Below are 20,794 nucleotides of genomic sequence, written 5' to 3' on the forward strand. Positions count from 1 at the left end.
ATTGAAGTCCATCCATCTTAAAGTTGCCAAGGCTGAGAAACACTGGTCTCGATGCTCTGGGTTGCTAAAGCTGATGGTCTACCCTGTTTAAAAAAATGTTTAAATATATGCAGTGTCAACAGGAGCCACAATATGCAAATATTTATGATTGCCCTGCATTATGTCTATCATAATAATTAATGGATCATGAGTGCTGTTTTTTAACTTGAGTGTTTTATGGCCTGATAAAAGCTATCTAGAAGCACAATGTAAGCTGTTCTTATCTCCATGTCACCAACAGGATACCAGAGGCTGAGAAATGGCCGTTGAAGCAGACTAACTCAGAGACTTAATATTAGCTTAGTCTCAACCCCCAAATCTCTCCAGGATAAAGTCCTAAAATCAGTAGTTTGGGAGGAGTGAGAAGGAAGAGAATGAGTGAATATTGGGTAAACGCCAACCAGGAACTGCCAAGAGGGTTTATATGGAGGAACTTCTCAGCAGAGATAGGGTGTGAGCCCCAGGGGCTGGCATCATTATGCCAGTCTTTTGGCCAGGAGCAAATTCTGATTGGTTAGATCAGTGGTCATTCTATCTATAAAATGGGAATAAGGGTAGAAAGAGCACCCACAGGGGATTGAAATGTATAGAGAGGCCCCTCCCCATAGATGTTCCTGAATGGTGAGTGATGTGAGTGATAGATAGATAGATAGATAGATAGATAGATAGATAGATAGATAGATAGATAGATAGATGTCAGCTCTATTTTGCTTATGATGGGAAAAGGGTTAGGGTTAGAGTTAGGGTTAGGGTTACATTTACATTGGATTTTTGGGGTGTTTTAAGGATTGGAAGTAGCCCCCTAAATTTCACCCCCACCCTTTGAGCTAACTGGGGGGGGTCTTTGAGTTTATTTTTCTTTCCATCAGCTTCTTTTCTAATTTTCATGATTCACCTTATCACCCAACTATGCACGCAGAGAATTTCCTCATTTTTGCCCAGTAAAAAGGCCCTACTTCCTGCCTTTCTCATGTATGGTTTAGCAATGGCTTTTATTTCTAATTGGCATCACTTCCTGAGCAATGGTATGGAGTTCACGAGGGATTCATTTTCAAGCTTTCCTTCACATGAGAGAACAAAGGAGATTTGCGGATGTCGCTGTAAGAATGTTGACTATTTGCACATTGTAAAGAGACGGAGCGCTCCATCTGTTTCTCCCAGTTGATGCAAACTTGCGGTTGGTCTGTCATGCAGCTGTTCTGTATTGTGAATTGAACCAGAGTGTGGCTTTTCTGAGATCCTTGCAGCACCTTTTCCGGCTAACACATTTTATTAAAAGGCATACATTTTCGTGAATTTGTTAGTCGGAAGAGGTGCTAGCAGGCTCCTGATGTTTGGCCACCATAGACTAACACAGTTCTCCCATGACAGTGATTCTCAACCTTGGCAATTTTAAGATGGGTGGATTTCAACTCCCAGAATTCCCCAGCCATGACAGTTGAAGTCCACTCATCTTAAAGTTGCCAAGGTTGAGAAACACTGCCCTACGATGTCAAAATCCTTGGTCTCCTTGGGAAATGATCTTCCAAACTTCCTTAACTAGAAAACCTGTCAAGGTAACTTTAGGCACCACCCATGTGCTCCCAACCATCTTCTCTACTGCTTACCCATCCCCCTTTTTAAAGTTTTTTTTTTTTTGGCCCTAAAGAAAATTAAATGACGCAAAAAGAAACAAAGCAAAGTGCAAAGCAAAGCACCAGCTTCTAATATCATTTTATTTGCAGCAAATACACTCTTAGAAGATTTAAATGAGGGTTACGTGCTGCCAGGCAAGAGGGCTGGAGGGCATATCCGGGAAGCATCACACCCCTTTGCCTTCTTGGGAATTGGACTTCTGTGAAAAGGCTGCACCTCCCATGCCAGCCTTTTTATAAATGCGTAGATCACATCCCCAATGCAGAATGGTTACTTAACCTCTGACTTTGACTAAGAGAAGGCAATTAGCTTATCAAAAGACCATCAAATGGGCTGTTTGTATGCACTATTACGGTTTGTCCCAGGAACTTGAATTTGGTTTGGGAGTGGTGAAATATTCAGACTGCTTAACAAATGTAATGGATATTAATCAGAACGGTTTGCAGTCCGGGTAAACAGTGTGTGGCAGCCATGTCTATTTCATTCGATGTAAATAATTTTGCAAAGTTGACATTCACTTTGTTTTCTTGTAGTTTTACAGAATTCTCATTCCTTGAAGGTGGTGCACTCAGTTTTAGGTACAGCTTGTACATTTATTAATTCCTATCTTTTGGTCGGTATGATTATCGGTTCATTTACCTAATCCGAGCAGGAAGCAGTTTCAGGAGATCCAATTATGCTGGGGGATGAGGAAGAACGTGGAAGATGGCTGTTCTGCCAGATTTGACCTTAACTTTTTCATTCTAAAAAGCAGCACCAAAATGAAATAAGTATACTACATCTGATCAGAAAGGAGATATTAGGTAAGTATATGCATAGCGAATTCCATGTCAAATATCAAGATTAGATTTGACTGTATCCCACTCTACAGCCAACCACGTAGAGTGATGACGGGAGTGTGAAGGAGTCAATGAATCACAACTACCAGATCTGCAAAGAAATATTTTTTTAAAAAAAACCTTCCCAATCTTTGTTGCCATCAAGTGTTTATCTGAATTTTGCAGATCTGCTGGCCTGAAAACAAATTATATTCTTAAAGGCGTTCTTGGTTGCTTTTTAAAATGTCTTTACATTGTACAAATGAGAAGATTTGAGAAGTACAGTGCTATATGGTCTAGACTGGGAGGTGAAGTCTACACATCTTAAAGTTGCCACGTTTGAAAAACACTGGTCTAGACTGAATAATTTAGATTTAAACTACATTTAATCTAGATTTCATAACATCTGAAAGGCCTGCGCTAGTTATGTTAGTTATGTTGAACTGTTTATTCTTTATTTTTTTAAAGTTTCAGTTCAGTTTTATACTATTTATGCTATATTATTTTTATTGTATCATCGCTATTGTATTATTTACAATACAATAGTGATGATACAATAAAATCATTTCATAAACAACACTCATATACTCATTTTTCAATAACAGAATCAATTCTGTTATATATGCTCCTATGTTCTCGGTTACAAATATGCCAGCCGTTGTAAAGAGCTCAAACTGAAATGCTGATATAGAGAAAATAAAAAGTGGAGAATGATAAATGCAGGGAAGTGAATATTAGTCAATTCAATTGCATAATTTAGTTTATTCTTAAATGTACTTTTGAATTTCTAGAAGTAAAGAGGATCTGACTTTGTCCAGATATACTGAGAAACAAACTCTTCACTATAAATTTGAGAAATACAGTACTTCTATTTCTGGTTCCTTCTGTTGAAATTTCAGAAAGAAAAACATAACGGATGTTTCATCACTCCTAATCGTGAACTATGGTCCCATTTTGACACTCCTTTGTGAAAGGCTGCTATCTAACATTTTCATCCTTTCTCTTTTATTTTCCATTTTCCCACTTCTTGAACTTGGCCTGAAGTTAAGCAACGAGACATGGAGCTTCCTCTATTGCAACTTTTTGGCTTGTATTCAGGTCAGTGATGGCTAGCTGAACCATACGATCAACACAAGAGCCTCTCTGACCAATTTCCTTTTAGGATCAGTTCATTTACATCTTCCTGCTGCTCACCCTCTTGTTTCACAAGCCCATCTTTCCATTGAATACTTCAGGAAGCTTCGGGGCTTCTTCAGAAATCCATCTGGGATTTCCTGTAGATCCCGAGATGAACATGACATGGATGCCCAGAAGGAACCACATTCTGCTTGATTTGGAACCGTGTTCAACTTAAACGTTCCACTGGTGGAAATTGTAGCCTGACTTCTGGAGGGAATCAAGTTGGGGAAGCCTGGATTACATGACAACAATTGCTGGTTGTCACACTGAGTGCCAAGTGGATGTTGAAAATTCGTGTCTTCTCCACGCTGAACTTGTATTTGTCAGGTGCTGGGACCTCTGAAAACCTTGGGGTTCAGTCTCCCAACCGTCTCTCAGAGGGACCAACAAAGTGTAATGTTTAATGTGGCAGAAAAAGAATGTGATTACATACACGGAAAGTAATATTCCATTTAATGCAGTGTTTTTTAGACTTGGCAACTTTACGACTTCAACTCCCAGAATTCCTGGCTGAGGAATTCTGGGAGTTGCATTCCCGCCTCTTAAAGTTGCTGAGGTTGAGAAACACCAATTTAGAGTATTGTTTTTTTAAGTATATACATGACTAATTCTCGTGAGACTTTGAGTAATAAGAAGGGATGTTTTCCCTTCATTGCGGAATAATTACAATCCCCACTATACATTTGATATCCCAGAGAAGGAGCCCCAGTTGACAAGGCTTTGAGCTCTGCCAAACTTCAGGCTTGTCTCTTCTTTCCATCCCATCTCATCAAGAACAAAATAAAGCTTTCTTCCATGCAAGCTCTTTACAGTAGTTTACCGTGGACAGGGACAAAATTAAGTTATTTTTTAAAGGAAATCTAGGGGTGTCATTCCCATCAGCCTCATTCCTGGGGTTTTCATGGTGTCTTCCTGTCTTACCTTCACACCAAGTAAGATCCTTGATACCGAAAACAGAATCCAGTCGCTTGCTGTCCTTTCAAAGGTAGACTGACACAGCACTACGGAGGTTTTGGCAAGTTCTCAATTACTCATCAGGGGATGTTATCATCCTTGCTTAGTTATGTTTGCTGGTGAGAAGAAGAATCAGATGACCGAATCAGGCCAATAGAGCTTTTTCTCTTACATGAAGCCCAACATAACGCAGAGAAATTTTGATTGAGAAAATGATGCAAGGAGGAATGGATCCCTTTATCCATCCATCCATCCATCCATCCATCCATCCATCCATCCATCCATCCATCCATCCAGTTTTAAGTCAGAAGTTCCTGTTAAAGCAAATGACTTATTGGTTAAACTGTGTTGCTCAAGGAATGAACAGAGAGAACACAATTCTACTTCTGCATGGCTAAGTGTGCTGGCAGGAGAGTATCAGAAGGATGACCTCCAGTCCCACTGCATTTTTGAATTTTCTTACCAGCATAAATAGTTCACTCCTATGTCAAAAAGTCATGGCTGTACTTGATGAGACATCCATGCAGGTCAAACACTGTCTTCTAGCCCTGAGAGTGACTGGGTTGACATATTATCCTAAGCCATGGTTTGTCTTATTTCTTATTTATTTATTTGCAGCGTTTCTAACCTGCTCCAATCCCAACTCTGGGCAGTGAACGGCAAAAATAAAATTACAATAAAGTGTAACTAGGAGTACAATAAATTCATTTGGGGGGGGAAACCCCCCACTATCCTTTCATGTCTCCCTCAATTAGCTTGGGCCGAGAGCAAAATGAAATGGAATTCCTTTTGCCTACTTCTGAAATGCCAGTAGAGTTGGGGGCTGTGTTAACTCCTGGGGAGAGAGTTGCAAAAAGTGGGACTACTACTAAGAAGCCCCCCCCCAGCCTTGTCCACTACCCATGAACCTCACAAGGTGGACTGCAGTGACATGAAGCATTATTGGAAAAATTCAAAGGCTCTACCACTAGATCTCTGGCATGAAAAATTATGGAAAATTGTTGTTGTGGAAAAATGGGCATATAAAAGATGGGAGGTCTTGGGATATGTACTAGAAAACCTATCTTAGATTCAGTTTGGGGAAAAGTTATCCTATTTGCAAAACATAATAGGCCAAGTTCTTCTTTCTGTTTACCCCAGTATATACAAAAGTTGTTGCTGGAATCTTGATTAGTTCTTAGATCGTTTTAATATGTTTGCTTTTAAATACATAAAGTAAAACATGCAGTAAAAGTAGAACAGGATTGGCAATGGAGACAGTGGGTCTCATGCCTGCATGTTTTCCTGCCAAGTCAAGGATGGCAGAGAGAGTTAGGTAAGTTTTACAGCTACCTTATAAGGAAATAGCCAGTTAATTCTTTATTTGCTTTCCAGCAGAATAACCACCGGGTGTTTCATCACAGTTTGCTTTCATTTTCAGATCTGCTTCCAAGTATCTGATCAGGTAGCAGAAAATGTTGGGTAACAAACATCAGCCTATTGTTAAAGGATTTGGAGAAAAACCTTGTAGTACTTTGATACGTTCACACTTTTTTTTTAAATGGATATTTTAAGGAAAATGAACCATAGTGCTTTGAGGTGTAGGGTCAGTTCTACAAATTAGGAAATAATTTCCTCGTGTTTGTATGTATTCAATAACTTATTTCCTATAAAAGTAGAATATAATTTATTGAATACGTATAAACACAAGGAGTGTATTATTAGAATAATAATAATATTCTAATAATGGAGAAAAGTGGAGGATTATTTACTTCCTGAAAAGAAAACAGCATCAAATTAATATTACTGATCCCTCATTGAAAAGAAATATTCTGCCAGATCCTGAGATCTCTAATATGCAAAATTGACCAGAAAGTGACCCCCTGCACTTTCTTGTTTCTCAGAAACTTTCTTGTTTCTCAGAAACTTTCAGTTACTTTCTTACTTACTCAGAAGTAACCAAATGATATGTTCCCACTGATATTTTAAACACTAAGGTATGGACAGGAAGTTGGGCAGTGAATCAGTACAGAGCAATTTCATTATTTAACACAGCTTTACTGTATTTAAAAAACCAGGATTTAAAAATAACTGGTACCTCTCCCCTCTCTGGCCACAATCATGAAGAGCAGGGGTAAATTTTTTACTTAAAGAGTTATATCAGGAGAAGAGACTCTGCTCTTTCGAATCAGACAGCACTGTCTTCAGGGGCAGTCAAAAAAGTCAAGATGTCAGCCGGGACAGTGCAATTGAAACTCCACCCATTTGACATGGGCATTACAATGGACATAAAAAGCAGGCAGAGCTCCAACTGCACTGTGGGGCCACCATCTTTCCTTTTTTGACCATACCCTGTAGACATCCCGGGATCAGAGTTCTCCATCCTGATGTGCTGGACTCTGATTCCCATCATCCTCTGTCAACCTGGTATACTCTGTGTCTCTTTGGGTTGGGACAAAATATCCCTCCTGTAAAAGTTCCAGGTGGAAGCTGGGTTATGTTCTCAACCGGTTGGCCTTCAAGAACCTGAAATGGTAAAACAAGTGTCTACATTCCTTCTTAGCTTCTGACGTTATTTGGGGTGAATGTTTTACTAAGGTGAACACAGGTGAAGACTGGCATCTGGGCGAGGTCTTCTGGGTGCAGAAAACAAAAAGAAAAGAAAAAACAAAGAACCAAATGGAGTCTAGTGCTATCTTAAAGGAACAGATTTGTTGTAGCATAAGCTTCCATTGCCCACAACCCTTATTTTCCTAGAGGCAGAATATGATTTTTATTTATTTCTGGGATTTTTATGCTACTCAGTTCCAAAATTGGAATCTGTTTTCACTAATAAGTTCAATCTGATCTCATCTTCACCATCTCCAAAACTTAAAAGTGGTAGCTGCTCCTGTTCTGTTTGGTCCTCAAGCTTCTCCTTAGATGATGGAAATATCATCTTTCTTTTGCCCGTTTCCCCCAACTTAGTCCCTACAAGATGGGTGGAAAATTTGAGTTCCAGAAGTCCCTGCTAGCATAGAGTCATATCAAAAGACATGGGGAGTCCAAATTAATGACAGACTCTCTTTAAAGTCTTTCATCATCAACAATAACAACAAAATCTCCAATTCCTGGTTAATGAATGTTCACAGGATCCATCAGTTCTTTACTCCTGAGATGGCCAAACCATTGGTTTATGCTGTAATCATGTTGTATCTGTATCAGTCTATTATATGGGTTATCCAAAACCTCATTCTGCCCCTGGACTAGTCTCCAGAATGCTGCTTTTCATATTATTATTGATCAATCGACTGATTTGATTTACCGTATATGGCCTCCCATCTCACACAAGCAACTCTGCGTGGCAAACAAAGTTAAAAACATCATTATATCAGTGCAGAAGAATTCCTGTTGTGTAGTTATTTTCTTTAAATGAAAAGAAGTCCCCAACAGGAATAAAACGAACACTATGGCAGCTGAGGATAACCATCAGCCATCAATCAACAGTATCTCACAGGCTCATCTAACCTCCCCGCCGCACGCCTGGGAGAACAGCCAGGTCTTACGGGCCCTCCAAACATCCAACAGGGTCAGGGCCAACCTCATCATGGGTGAGATGGGTGGGCAGACTCAGCAACAGAAAAGGCTCGCTTCCTGGTACCCTTTAAGAGATGGAGCAGGACTCTCCGGCTGGACCTGCTGGGGCAGACAGAGACAGTCAGAGAAAGGGGCTTCCTTAAACTTCCCGGCTGCGTACCTTGAAGGTTTCTATAGGTGACAGCCAGCACCTTGAATTGCACCTGAATGTTCCTTATTTTGTTCTCCTTTTTACTACCATTCATTATATTGATTGGGAATGTCAACATAAATTCCAGGAAATACTGTAAATTGCAGTGTAGATGGTTAGCCCTGAATGGACACATCCAGCTACTGAAAAGACCTGCTGATGGTCCACCTACCTGCGCATTTGATCTGCTTATCAGTCCGAGGTCAATGGTTTCTCCCATGTACCAGAAGAGCCACATGGTGGATGAGAGTTTTCCTCACATTCCACCTTTGGAACTGACTCGCGCCCAAATAACATTTGCAATGGGATTGCTCAAAGCTTCAAAAAGCACCGAAATGCCTTTTTTTCATGGGCCCTGTGAAGTTGCTTTGAAAAAAATCTTACCTATTACTGTAATTTGAATGGATAGATGCTATTGTTGTACATCCTGGGCCTTTTCCTTTAGAGGCTCCTTCTTTTATATTATAAAGTAACATTATAATTGATTGTAGTATGTTAGCATTAATTGTTGTTCTATTCTAAGTCTCTCTTGTGCATAATTATAAGTGCAGGATAAATAACATTACTATTATTAGGATATATTTATCCCAGTTTTTGTTCAGGAGCTCAAGGTGTCATAGTGTTTCCTCCTCCCATTTTTCCCAACTACAACAACCCTGCGAGGTAGGTTGTGGCACAAAGTTGTCCCATGAGTTTCGGGGGAAGGCTGTCATAGAGAGGATGACTGTTAAATTCTGCATCATTCATATAGTGCACAGCAACCTATATCCTTGTTCCTTTTATGAGAGCTGGAGCTATTAAATACAGTGGTACCTCGGTTTACGAACTTAATTCGTTCCACGATTCTGGTCGCAAACCGAATCAAATTTCCCCATAAGGTTCAATGTAAATAAGGTTAACCCGTTCTGAACCGTATGTATTTTTTTTTAACCATCTTTATTCTTCAAAAAAGTCGAGATGGTCGACTTCGCCATCTTGTACTCCAAGGCCAGATCAGTCACACGCGTACCACGCTCGTGCTTTTCTACAATTTCCTTCTTCAATTCAATGGTTATTTTCTTCAAAACCTTCTTCTTACCATTCTTGCTCTGCACGTTCTTGTCACCTTCATTATCGCTCTGCACTTTCTTTGGAGCCATGCTGGAGGTACTGTATGTGCTAAAAAGCACACCAGAAAGCTTCATAGCAAGTGTCTGTCTGCGACCACAATCTCGCCTAGAGGAAGCCACGACCATGTGTCAGAGCAGGGAAGATGGCCGCGGGTCGTGTTCGTCGCCCGATGCAGAGTTCGCGAACGGAAGCAAAACTTTCCGAATGCTGCTGTTCGCGAACCAAATTGTTCGCGAACAGAAGCGTTCGTGAACCGAGGTATTACTGTACTCCCATACAACTAGGGTATCGATTTACTCTGAATCTGGGTACAGTATGTAGTACCCATACTACAGTATTCATTTTTGCATGTTGTACCTTTGGAAACTACAGAAACAATATTTTATTTTTATTTTTAAAATGTATATACAGTAGACTTTAAATCTGCCCGAAGGTGCCATTCCTCCTTTTACCTTTCCATGCAAGAGTTAATAGCATGCTATGATAGAAAAAAAAAAAAGTTGCATGTTCATGGTGGTATATTTAAAACAAGCTGTTAGCCAAGAATTGTTGAAAAAGGATCTAAGGATTCAGAGAGAGAGAGAGAGATGCACAAGTGCAATATGGAAGAACAACAGAACCTAAGCAGTACTGTGCTTAAAGTTAAATATTAATAAAATACAATGTGATCTTCTAATTAATAAAATACAACGTGATCTTCTAACTTTTGGCTATAAAGATCAAGTGTTTGTTCCTTTGCTGATAGAGCATTGGAACACTCATTTCAGCTTACACCTACAAAATGGGGCCTGGGGCGAAAAATTGCAGAGTTAAATGCTCCTATTAAGTGTGCCAACCAACCAGTTATCCCTGTTCCCTGAAAATAAGCTCATACATGGAATATCCCATAATCATCAACAAAGCTCATTCCTTTTAGGATAGCTTTTGATTGTTTCAAGCTCCATCCCTATCTTTCTATCCCAGTGTTTCTCAACCTTGGCAGCTTGGAGATGTGTGGACTTCAACTCCCAGAATTCCCCAGCCACCATGCAAGATATGCAGGCTGGGGAATTCTGGGAGTTGAAGTCCACACATCTCCAAGCTGCCAAGGTTGAGAAACACTGTTCTACCCCATCCCAGGCCATTTAAAGTTTTTTCTCCCCTTCTTTTAAAATAACAAGCGATTGGCTGGGGATCTTAGCTAGGAGGGAGGTGATTCCTTTTGTCCTTTCTTTTGATGCTGATATAGGAGTAAAAATTTCCCTCCCCAAGCTACCTAACCACTATGAACATACTTGCTTCTTTCCTGGGGAAATTTGACTGGGACAAATTCTCCCAAGTCTGGATCCTAGTCACACACAGGCTTATTGTCCTGTTGATTTAAAAGTAAAGGAATGCAATGCATTAAATCAGTGTTTTTCAACCTTGACAACTTGAAGATATGTGGACTTCAACTTCCAGAATTCCCCAGCCAGCCATGCTGGCTGGGGAATTCTGGGAGTTGAAGTCCACACATCTTCAAGTTGCCAAGGTTGAAAAACACTGCATTAAATGAAATAACTATATATATATTTTTAATTATCAAGGTCTTGGCAATTTCCCAGCTGCATTACTTTGGTGCGTGCTCCATGAAAGTTATCTTTGTAGATTGTCTGGCCATTCCTGTTTATTTAGAACAAAGGTGCAAGGTTAATCATTGAGGCTAAGCAAATACCACTTTGAAACATCCAGAAACAGACTAGAATCACCGTGTGCGAGTTGGGCGGCTCTATATGTTTGTTTAATAAATAAATAATTTAGCTGATCAGGATCACCTTCTTTTCCCAGGCTCAGTCCGAAGTTCTGCTTTGGAGCCTTAAGATCTTTCACAATATGCTGTCCAATGCTGCTAAATCATTTGACCCAGATTTTTAAGATCTTCAAAAGTCCTTTTCTGGGTTCCTCCCCTGGGCAAAAAGCTGTCAACCCGAACAGCTGTTTTAGTGGAGGCTTCCAGCTAAAGAATATCCTCCCTATACCTGGCATTATTTTTGTGCCGTTTTGCAGCGAGGTGGAAAACGATTTATTCTCAGGGGCCTTTAAATTCACTTCATCCAAGCTATTTTTAATGCTGTTTTTACCATTTTACCTGTTTATTTTAGTTTTGATTTGCGTTTCTCTTTGCTGTCAGTTGCCCTGAGGACAGATAAATGTTTTAAATTTAATGCTTTAAATGTTTATTTGAGTATCCATCAGTTCTAAGACAATTAATAAGCTCCAGAGCAAACAAGAGAGCAGCTAATGATCTCTCTCTCTCTCCTCCCTCCCTTCCCTTCCCACCCCACATCAGTGTACCTAAGTTTTGCTAACTTGTTTGGGCACCCAAGTGCCAGTCCGTCTTTCTGGTAGCCAAAATGCAGCAACGCACCTATAAAGTTAAATAGCTAATAACCACTACTTTTTCTTTCTGGCCACACAACTCCGCAGCCCAAGGAGCATCAGTCAGGATGAGGGCTCTCTGATCCGGGCTGCAAGGAATCTGGACGACCACCGGGCGACAGCAGAGAGAGACAGAGAAATTCTTCTCATTTTTACAGCCCTCTACAAATTTGTGGGAAGAGTTACATATCACGCCGAGACTCAACTGCGCTAATCCTCTTCGAAATGCTATGCAAGGTTGCATGTGGTTCATAGAGGAGCTGGATGGAAATCCCAGAGCTGCGCTGTGGTCTAACCTGGGAAAAACATCCCAGGAGGGCAGTTGCGAACCATTTCTGTACTGCTGCCATAGGCAAGGCATGTCCATGGGATCGGCGGAGTTCCACTGGACTCGAGGGAGCCCCTGCCTTTCAAGAGCTCCGGTAGCAGATTTTCCTCCAGCCCCCGTTAGTCTATAATCTCCCTGACTCTCAGCCAGCCTGAGAGGCACAGCTGGAAGACCCCCATGGGGGAAGGCTATACTACAATCCCCAGCGTGCCTTGTTCCTTCCCTCCTTCGCTCTCTGACTGGCTAGGGTGCTTGATCGAACGCACGCAGCCGGCCAATGGGAAACGGCCTAGTGTCCCGCGGCCAGGCTGGAAGAGGCGGTATTGGCTTAAGCGGCCAGTCTCTCCCCGTGGCGGGCGGCAGGATGACGGTGCCCAGGTGGGAGCGCGCGGCCAGGCTGCTGCTCTGCGCGGCGGGGCTGGCGCTCTCTGTTTACGCCTTGCACGTGGAGACTTCCAAGGAGCGGGACGCCGCCTACCGGGCCATGTGCGACATCAGCGCCGACATCAGCTGCTCCCGCGTCTTCACCTCCAGGTCGGTGGCGCCCCGGCTCCGATCGGGCGGTTCCTGAGCCCCTCCCACCCTCTAGGTTTGCATGCCCAGGGGAGAGCCGGGTTTCACTAGGTGGGGGAGTCGGGCTCGTGGATTTCTCTGGAGGAAGCGCGGAGAGTCGCAGCTCAGGCCGGGGGCCTGGAAGAGAAAACCCGACCGACTTCCCCACGTTCCACCTTGAAGCGTTTAATCCCTCCAGGAATTAAGAGTTGGAAGGTGCAACATTGCCCGCTCTGGCCTTGCGCGCCTCGGCGGAGGATTAGGGCAAGGGCGCCTTCGAGTCGAGCTTGGTTTATGGACATTCTGTAATTTTCCTGGCAAAAATCCGGAAGTGGCTCGGCTGTTGCCTTCTTAAGGAGTTTTCTGATCTCCCAATCGAGCCTGCAACCTTGGGATTCCCTGGTGGTCTCCCATCCATGTATTAACTTGTCCTGACCTTGCTTAGCTTCCAAACCCAAAAGAAGCCCGATGGGTTCTGCCGTTGGCGAGACCTTGGCAGCTCTTCCTTTTCCCTAGCACAGCCTCGCCAAACCTAATTCTCTCCCTGTGTGTTGGGGATGGCTGAGGCTAGAGGCGACGCTTTCATTACAATAACCAAAGCACGCTTGCAACCCTCGTTGGGTGCATGTGCAACACACGGTGCATGTTCAGAAGGGGTAGCGTTGGCATCCCCTAAGAGCAATGCTGGTTTTGTCGTTTGTTACCCCTGCCTGCTGTGGTTTCCTCTGGCCACGGGTCTCCCAATGCATCAGGAGGAGGGCAGTGTTCAGGCACCAATTCCCCTCTGGTCTGCAGTATTTTGCTTAGGACACGGAATTAAGAAAGCTGGCTGAACTGCAAACGGCTGAACCAAACTGAAGGATGAGAACAGCTTGGGGAGTGGGGGGCTCTTAACTGTGCAAGTTGAGGGGGATCACCCTTGGGAGAAGCCGTGGGGAAGGAGATGAAAGTGTCTTTTTAGACCCCCTTTCTACATTTCTCAGGAACATCTGTCAGTTCCAGTGTGGGAGAGAGACCAAGAAGGCCAGGCCATAGCCTGATCTACCCAGAAGCTCTCTGTGCATATACAGAATGCATTTCAACTCACCCCTAGGTGACCACATTGTCACCCCAGCACGCCTGATATTAGAGAGTGGAGTACTGTGCCGTGTCTTGTGATCTGAGCTTTCGGTCTTCTGCATCTGTCCTCTCACTACAGAGAAGAGGTTCAGAATTACACAGAGTTTAGGCTAGACTCTCCCTGGGGTTCCCATCCTCTACTGTATTGGGAAATGCCTGGGCTGCAGGGGAGGGCTTGTGCGTTTGCACCATTCTCCATGCGAATGAAAAGGACAGCCTCTTTGTGCAGAGAAGGTTAGATTGTTATGGAGAAAGCTAGCTTCATCCCAGGCTAGAATAGAGCCAAAATCCTGCAGGATTTGATAACGTGGCTCCCATCTCCCCTGCTCTCTCTGTTCATCCACGTTGTGTTTCCAAGTGAATCCTTGGCTCCTGGCCCAGGACTCTACTCTTCAATTTAGCGGAAGGCATTTCCTATTGTGGTCTCCCAAGAATCTGGTTAGGCTCCAGTATAATTCCCAGTGAATTTGTGGAGGGGGGGGTGCAGGGAGGGAGTCTTCCCCATCAGAACCAGCATTTTATCCGTGGTGTGAACTCCCTCTACCTTCTAGCCCCGCTGAAAAAGCCTGGATGGACTTTCTGATGGTTTTGCCCCAGCGAGAAATGAGTGTCTTATGCAGGGCAAGAGAGAAAAGAGCAGGAAAGGAGTTGGCAGAGTTTCCCATAATCTGCAAACATCGCGTTAGTGCTTCGGGAGCTACACTGGTTGCCAGTTGGCTTCTGGGTGCAATTCATGGTGCTGGTTAAAGCCCTGCATGGCCTAGGGCCTGGTTACTTAAGGACTGCTTATCTCTACTTGCCTCTCCCTGCCTGGTTCGGTCCAGCAGGGTGGGTGAGCTCTGGGTCCTGCTAACTGAAGAATGTGATCTTGGGGGACCCAGGAAGTGGCATGAAACAATCCTTTTCTGCCTGTCAAAAGATTCAAAACTGATATTACAGTGTCCTATACACAATTTGAACTAAGCCACTGTGTAGTCATGGGTTATTGAATAAACCACAGTATTGACTCAGCATGCTGAGCTCAAAAACGGCAGCCACATTTAATACAGTGTATGCTTTGAGTGAGACATTTGCTTTATTGCTGAGCAGGAATCCCTGTGTGGGGTCATGGAAGCAGAGAGCAAATAGATTGAGATCTGAAGGTGACCCTGGTCTATTTAATCAGGACTTGAATACCTAGCCTATGGTCACTATGGTCACTATCTGCTGGGCTCTCTGTCCTTTCTAACCTCCCTGGCTGCAGGAAAAAAAAAACTTTTAAAGAAGTTAATGAAAATCAAAGTTTCAGTCTTCATCAGCGGATTTATTTATTACATTTATATCCCACCATTTATATAGGAACATACATAGCACTCCCTCTTGTTTTTCTCCATAACAACCCTGGGAGGTAGGTTGGGCTGAAAGAGAAGGATTGCTTGGGAATTACCCAATGAGCTTTCAAGGCTGAGAGCAGATTAGAACTTGGATCTCCCTGCTCCTAGTCTAACACCTTTGAGAGAGAGAGAGAGAGAGTTTGGTCTAGCACAGCGTTTCCCAACCTTGGCAGCTTTTAGATGGGTGGACTTCAACTCCCAGAATTCCCCAGCCAGCCTGGTTAGGGAATTCTGGGAGTTGAACTCCACCTATCTGAAAGGTGCCAAGGTTGAGAAACCCTGGTCTACTGGTTAAGGCCCCAGGCTGGACAGCAGGAGACTGTGCGTTCTAGGCTTGCCTTAGGCATGAAAGCCAGCTGGGTGACTTTGGGCCAGTCATTCTCTCTCAACCCAACTCACCTCACAAGGTGGTGGTTATGGGGAAAGGAGGAGGAGGTAGAAGTATTAGGTATGTTCACCACCTTGAGTTGTTTATAAAAATAATAGAAGTGGGATTAAAAAAAAATCTAAAAAAAACCCTTCACCACTAGCAGACTTTATTTCCAACAGTGCTCCAGCTCCTGGGGATTGTTGGAAATATGTCTTTTCTGGGTGCCTGGGAAAAAAGGAGCAAAGGTTAATTGGAGGGATAGAGAGCAGTCTGAAGGGCTAGGCAAGGTGACTCCTCCCTACTGCACCCCAAAATGACAGCCAGTTGGTGAGTCCACCAGGGCAAAGTCTCAACATTTGAAATGTGCCCATGGATCCAGAATGCTTGGCTATCTCTGATGGGTGCTTTGCTAATATCAGGATTGTCATCCCTGTGAACTCCTTGGAGCATTTAGTAAAAGTCCTACACAATAAGAAAGTAAACATAACATTTCTTTTGAGTCAAATTCTGCTCTTGCTGACTTCATAGACAAATCCCTTAGTTTCTTGGTAGCAATATGGAAATGTTTCCCATTGCCATCTTCCAGGATGATTGATTACATGCCTTCAAGTCAGTGTTGATTCCTGTCAACCACATAGATAATCATCATGATGATCCATCCCCAACCTGGTCTTTCAGATCTTCCAACGGTGCACCCATCGCCACTATAACTGAGTCCGTCCACCTTGCTGCTGATTGTCCTCTTCTTCTCTTTCCTTCCAGTTTTCCTAGCAGTAGAGCCTTCTCCAGATAACTATGTCTTTGTATAATGTGTCCAAAGTAGGCTAGTTTGAGCCTGGTCATTTGTGCCTTGAGTGAGAACTCTGGGTTGGTTTGTTCAGTGACCCGTTTGTTTGTTTTCTTGGCTGTCCATGGTATTTTCAGGAGTCTTCTCCAGGACCAAAGTTGAAAAGCATCAATCCTCTTTATCCTGCTTCTTCAAAGTCCAACTTTCACTTTCTATGAAGTGCCACAGGGAAAACCATTGCCTGCATATCTTCCAAGATAGTGTGTTGTTTTTCAATTTCCCCATCTAGCTTCCAGTCCTGAGATTCCCTAGTAGACTCCCACCCAAGTCCCAACCAGTTTTGATTCTGCTTATTGTCATTGTAGTCATTACCCAGCGTTTCTTCTTCCAGGTGGGGTCGTGGTTTTGGCTTGGTGGCAGATCTTCTGGGACCTCACAGCCTCTTCAACCAGCCAAACAGTATTTTTGGGATTATTTTCTACATTCTGCAGATACTTCTGGGTGAGTAAAAGACACAGGTGGGTGTGCAAGAGAAAGCATGATGGATGAAGTGAGGTGTTTTGAAGCGCGGTCTATCCTCTTGTCTTCTTTAAATCCAGATTTTTTTGTACCCCATTGTTATTGGTTAGATTGATATCCTGCGTTTTCTCCAGGAGCTCAGGATGGCTTACACTGGGGTCTTGTGAGCTAGGCTGGAGTGACTAGTCCGGGTCACACAAGCAGGCTTAGCTGGTCCAGTTTCTTCACATGTCTCACTAGCCAACGTTAGTTCATTGTCTTCCTTAGCAGAGGAAACCAGCTGGCTGTTTTATCTTCAGGCTTGCTCAGCTCTGTCAGATGTTCGCAATATCATTCTTGCTCGAATAATAAATCCCAGTAGAAAGGGATTTGGAACAGGAGCGCTGAGAAACAAATGGGAGATGGTAAATGCTGGGTGAAGTTCAGAGTCTGCAGAAATACAAAAAGGAAAATCTTAGAAAGTTTTTTGTAGGACAGAATGTGCTCAGTAGCCAAGGAATGTGATACAATCATTGCCCAAGAGATGCACAATGGGGACACCAAAGAAAAGGAACAGGGAGTGGTCTTTGGAGGAAGCGACTTTATGAGGATACTCCTTCAGGCAGTTCATAGGTGGGGATTGGCAACCCGTAGTTTACGTGGGAAAGGACAAGTGAGAAATAGAAGTAAGCTGGTTCACATGTTATGATAAATCATGGCTTGCTTAACCATAGTTTGAACAAACCACCATAAAGTAAGTTCACACAACCATGCTAAGCCCTGAACCATGATTCACACAAACCTCTGAGGCAAACCACCTTTAAGTCTTCCTCTAGTGCAGTGTTTCTCAACCTCAGCAACTTTAAGATGCGTGGACCTCAACTTCCAGAATTCCCCAGCCAGCAGGCTGGGGAATTCTGGGCATTGAAGTCCACGCATCTTAAAGTTGCTGAGGTTAAGAAACACTGCTCTAGTGTGTGAGTCCATTGATTTAAATTCTTCTTTTGCCTTCAACTCCTGGTTGACAACATCATTTCTGTCAAGTTGCTGAAGAGAAGTTAACCCTGGTCCTTCCTCATAGGTTTCTCCAACCACGGACTGGCAGCTATCGCTCTAGTGGGCTCTTCACTTGTCTCCATTGCTGGATCTCTCTACTTGGCCTACATCCTCTTTTATGTGCTCCACGACTTCTGTGTGATTTGCATCAGCACCTACGTCCTCAACTTTGCCCTCCTGCTCATCAACTACAAGCGTCTCGGCTACCTCAACCGTCCACAGCAGCCAAAGACGAAAGCCAAGAGGCACTGAATACCATGTCATCTTGGCCTGGACAGTCCCTGGACCTTGTTTTTGAAGATGACCAAGTAGGCTTACAAAGTTTGGAAACCATCTCTATCTTCTTTGCTCGGAGGGTCATGTTCTTCAGCGTGTCTCTCACCGTCCTTCGGACTCCAAACATCTCAGCTACATGATCTCCACCTCCTGGAACTAAAATGGAAGTTACCTTGCATTGTGCAAGCCAAAATCAAGCTCTTTTGATTTTACATCTTTTTAAATAGCATTTCTCCTTAGATTTAAATAGCATTTCTCCTGTATTGTTTTATACAGATCATTTTGTATGAGTACAGGTTATTCTTGATAACTTCAAAAGGGACCAATGGTGGAGTTCTTAGGGCTGGGTTAAGGGTGGGGGAAGGTTTGATGCAGGGGTCTCTGCAAGGGCAGCATCAACCTGGCAGGCAGGAGCAGGTGATTGATGCCCCCCCCCACTTTTTCATATGCATTGCATACATCACATGCATGTAAAAAGAGGCGGGGCTTTATTATCCAGTTATACCTGCCATTTTGATGCCATTGGCCCCCATCCCTTTGGGATACCCCTGCTTAATACAAACTTTTGAAGATTTTGGACTATGATATAAATGTGTCTTCCCAAAGAACAGGGGCTGCTTAAACCAACACAATTTCACACTAATAATCAGGCCTGGTTTACTTTTCCCATCATTAATTTCCTTTCCCTGGTGCCCACCCTGACCTATTGTTTGGCAGACTGAAACAGGGTACCCCAAGTAGCAGATAGTGATGCATCATTACAAAAAAATAGCAAGTTGCAAATAATTATTTTCGTTACAATTAAAACACTACACATTGTAGATAAAACTGAGACCGGTCTAGGTTCATAGCCCAAATGACTATGTTTAATTGCATTGTAAAATGAAGATTATAAATAGGGATACAAAGCCATCTATAAACTATCAGTTTCCCCTGGCAAGAAACAAACTCCAAAGCATTTGTTTCACTCTGTATACAGATGTTCTTGCAAACCCAAATCCAGAGCTCTCAAAAATAAGTTCAAGGGCATTTCTCTTCAATTGTGAATGTACAGAAATTGAATTGTGACATATACAGCCATTTAAAATATAAAGCTAATATGTTACATTAAATTTGATAAAGAGAGTTTAGATTATTATTATTTTAAACACTACACTGATTTTGATTTTCTGCGTTAGGCACCAAAAGTTTCCTGAGCCATTTCTGTGTATAACAAAAAATATTTGACAGCCACTTGGCTAATTTTTTGTTTCGTTTTATTAGAACCACTTTCTAGCTGATTATTCCTGTTGCAGAGAAAATTAGGCATCTCTTTTGTACATTATAATTAGCTTCATAACAAGCCACATCTATTCCCATTCATTTTTAGGTGGAATAACGAATGGAAATATTTGAAAAAAACTTAGGGCCATTAGCCATTAGAGCCACTTTGGTCCACTGGTTAAGGCACCAGGCTAAAAAGCAGGAGACGGTGAGTTCTAGTCCCGCCTTAGGCATGAAAGCCGGCTGGGTGACTCTGGGCCAGTCATTCTCTCTCAGCCCAATGCACCTCCCAGGGTGGTTGTTGTGGGGAAAATAGGACAAGGAAGGAGCATTAGGTATGTTTGTCACCTTGAGTTATTTATAAAAATAATAAAGGCGGGATAAAACAAAGGAGAACAGTTCCTGTTCTCTCAGCCAGCAGCAGGGGACACTGTCTGTCCATTAATGCAATCAGCTCTGAAATTTAACTACTGTAGAAGTAATGTTTTATCCAAAAAATAAATAAAGGCATCAAAGGCAAAAATCCAGACTGGTTTTCCATCTAATTGACTCAGGACTCGTATGATCACAGCATAGTTACGCTTATGTAAAAGCAAACCCCATTTTCAAATTGCATCTCTGTCCTTTTGAACATTTTCTCCCACGTAAAAAGGAAAAAAAAGAATACCTTCTAAAATTCTGCCTTTCATCTGTTTTCGTAAATATTTGTACTGATATCTTTTTTAAATTTCCCCCAGGATCTTCTTGATTTATAAATAGTACTTTTTAAGAATGAAGAGTATTTGCATAAGCTGATTGATTATCTTAAAAATAGCCATTCAAGCAAAAAAAGAAAAAGATCTTGGAAGGATCATGAAAAGAGCAGGGCTGGAAACGTCAAAGTTGAAAAAAAAACTTTAAGGAAAAAGCACTTGGTGATGTTCCTAATTTCAATTTTGGAGTACATATTCAAAAACATCAAAGATCATTACACCCTCAATGCCTTGTTTGTGCCAGCAAACAAAATAATAAAAGAAATGTAGAGATTAATCATAGTAAATAGAATAAATGTAGAGATTAATCATGTGTTTCCTTGGCTGCAATACAATTTTTCTAAGTGTATTGAAAAAATACACTCCCCCCCCCCCCCCCCCCCGCTTTTGAAGGTTAATGCATTTCAGGACTCTTAGGAGTCATTGAAACAAACGCTTCATTATTCCCACGATCGTCCTTCACATTGCCATCGTTACAAAGAGTTCTCTGAATCGCTTGCTTCTAATACAGTACTACATTTCCCGTGGAGCTCGCCAGGCTCC

At 42.5% G+C, this 20,794-nt stretch overlaps 1 protein-coding gene across 1 annotated transcript; it reads left to right on the top strand.

Moving 5' to 3' along the window:
* The first annotated feature begins 12,467 nt into the window (after positions 1 to 12,467).
* VKORC1 (vitamin K epoxide reductase complex subunit 1) lies at positions 12,468 to 20,564 on the top strand. The gene is made up of 3 exons (XM_007437549.3): positions 12,468 to 12,739; positions 16,798 to 16,907; positions 17,986 to 20,564. Exons 1-3 carry the CDS (start codon positions 12,483 to 12,485, stop codon positions 18,210 to 18,212), a joined length of 594 nt encoding a protein of 197 aa, XP_007437611.2. The 5' UTR covers positions 12,468 to 12,482; the 3' UTR covers positions 18,213 to 20,564.
* Positions 20,565 to 20,794: the final 230 nt, after the last annotated feature.

Source organism: Python bivittatus, unplaced genomic scaffold (assembly GCF_059951505.1).
Source record: "Python bivittatus isolate LINGU-HERP-01145 unplaced genomic scaffold, Pbiv_v1 ctg000440_np1212, whole genome shotgun sequence".
Taxonomy (NCBI): Eukaryota; Metazoa; Chordata; class Lepidosauria; order Squamata; family Pythonidae; genus Python; species Python bivittatus.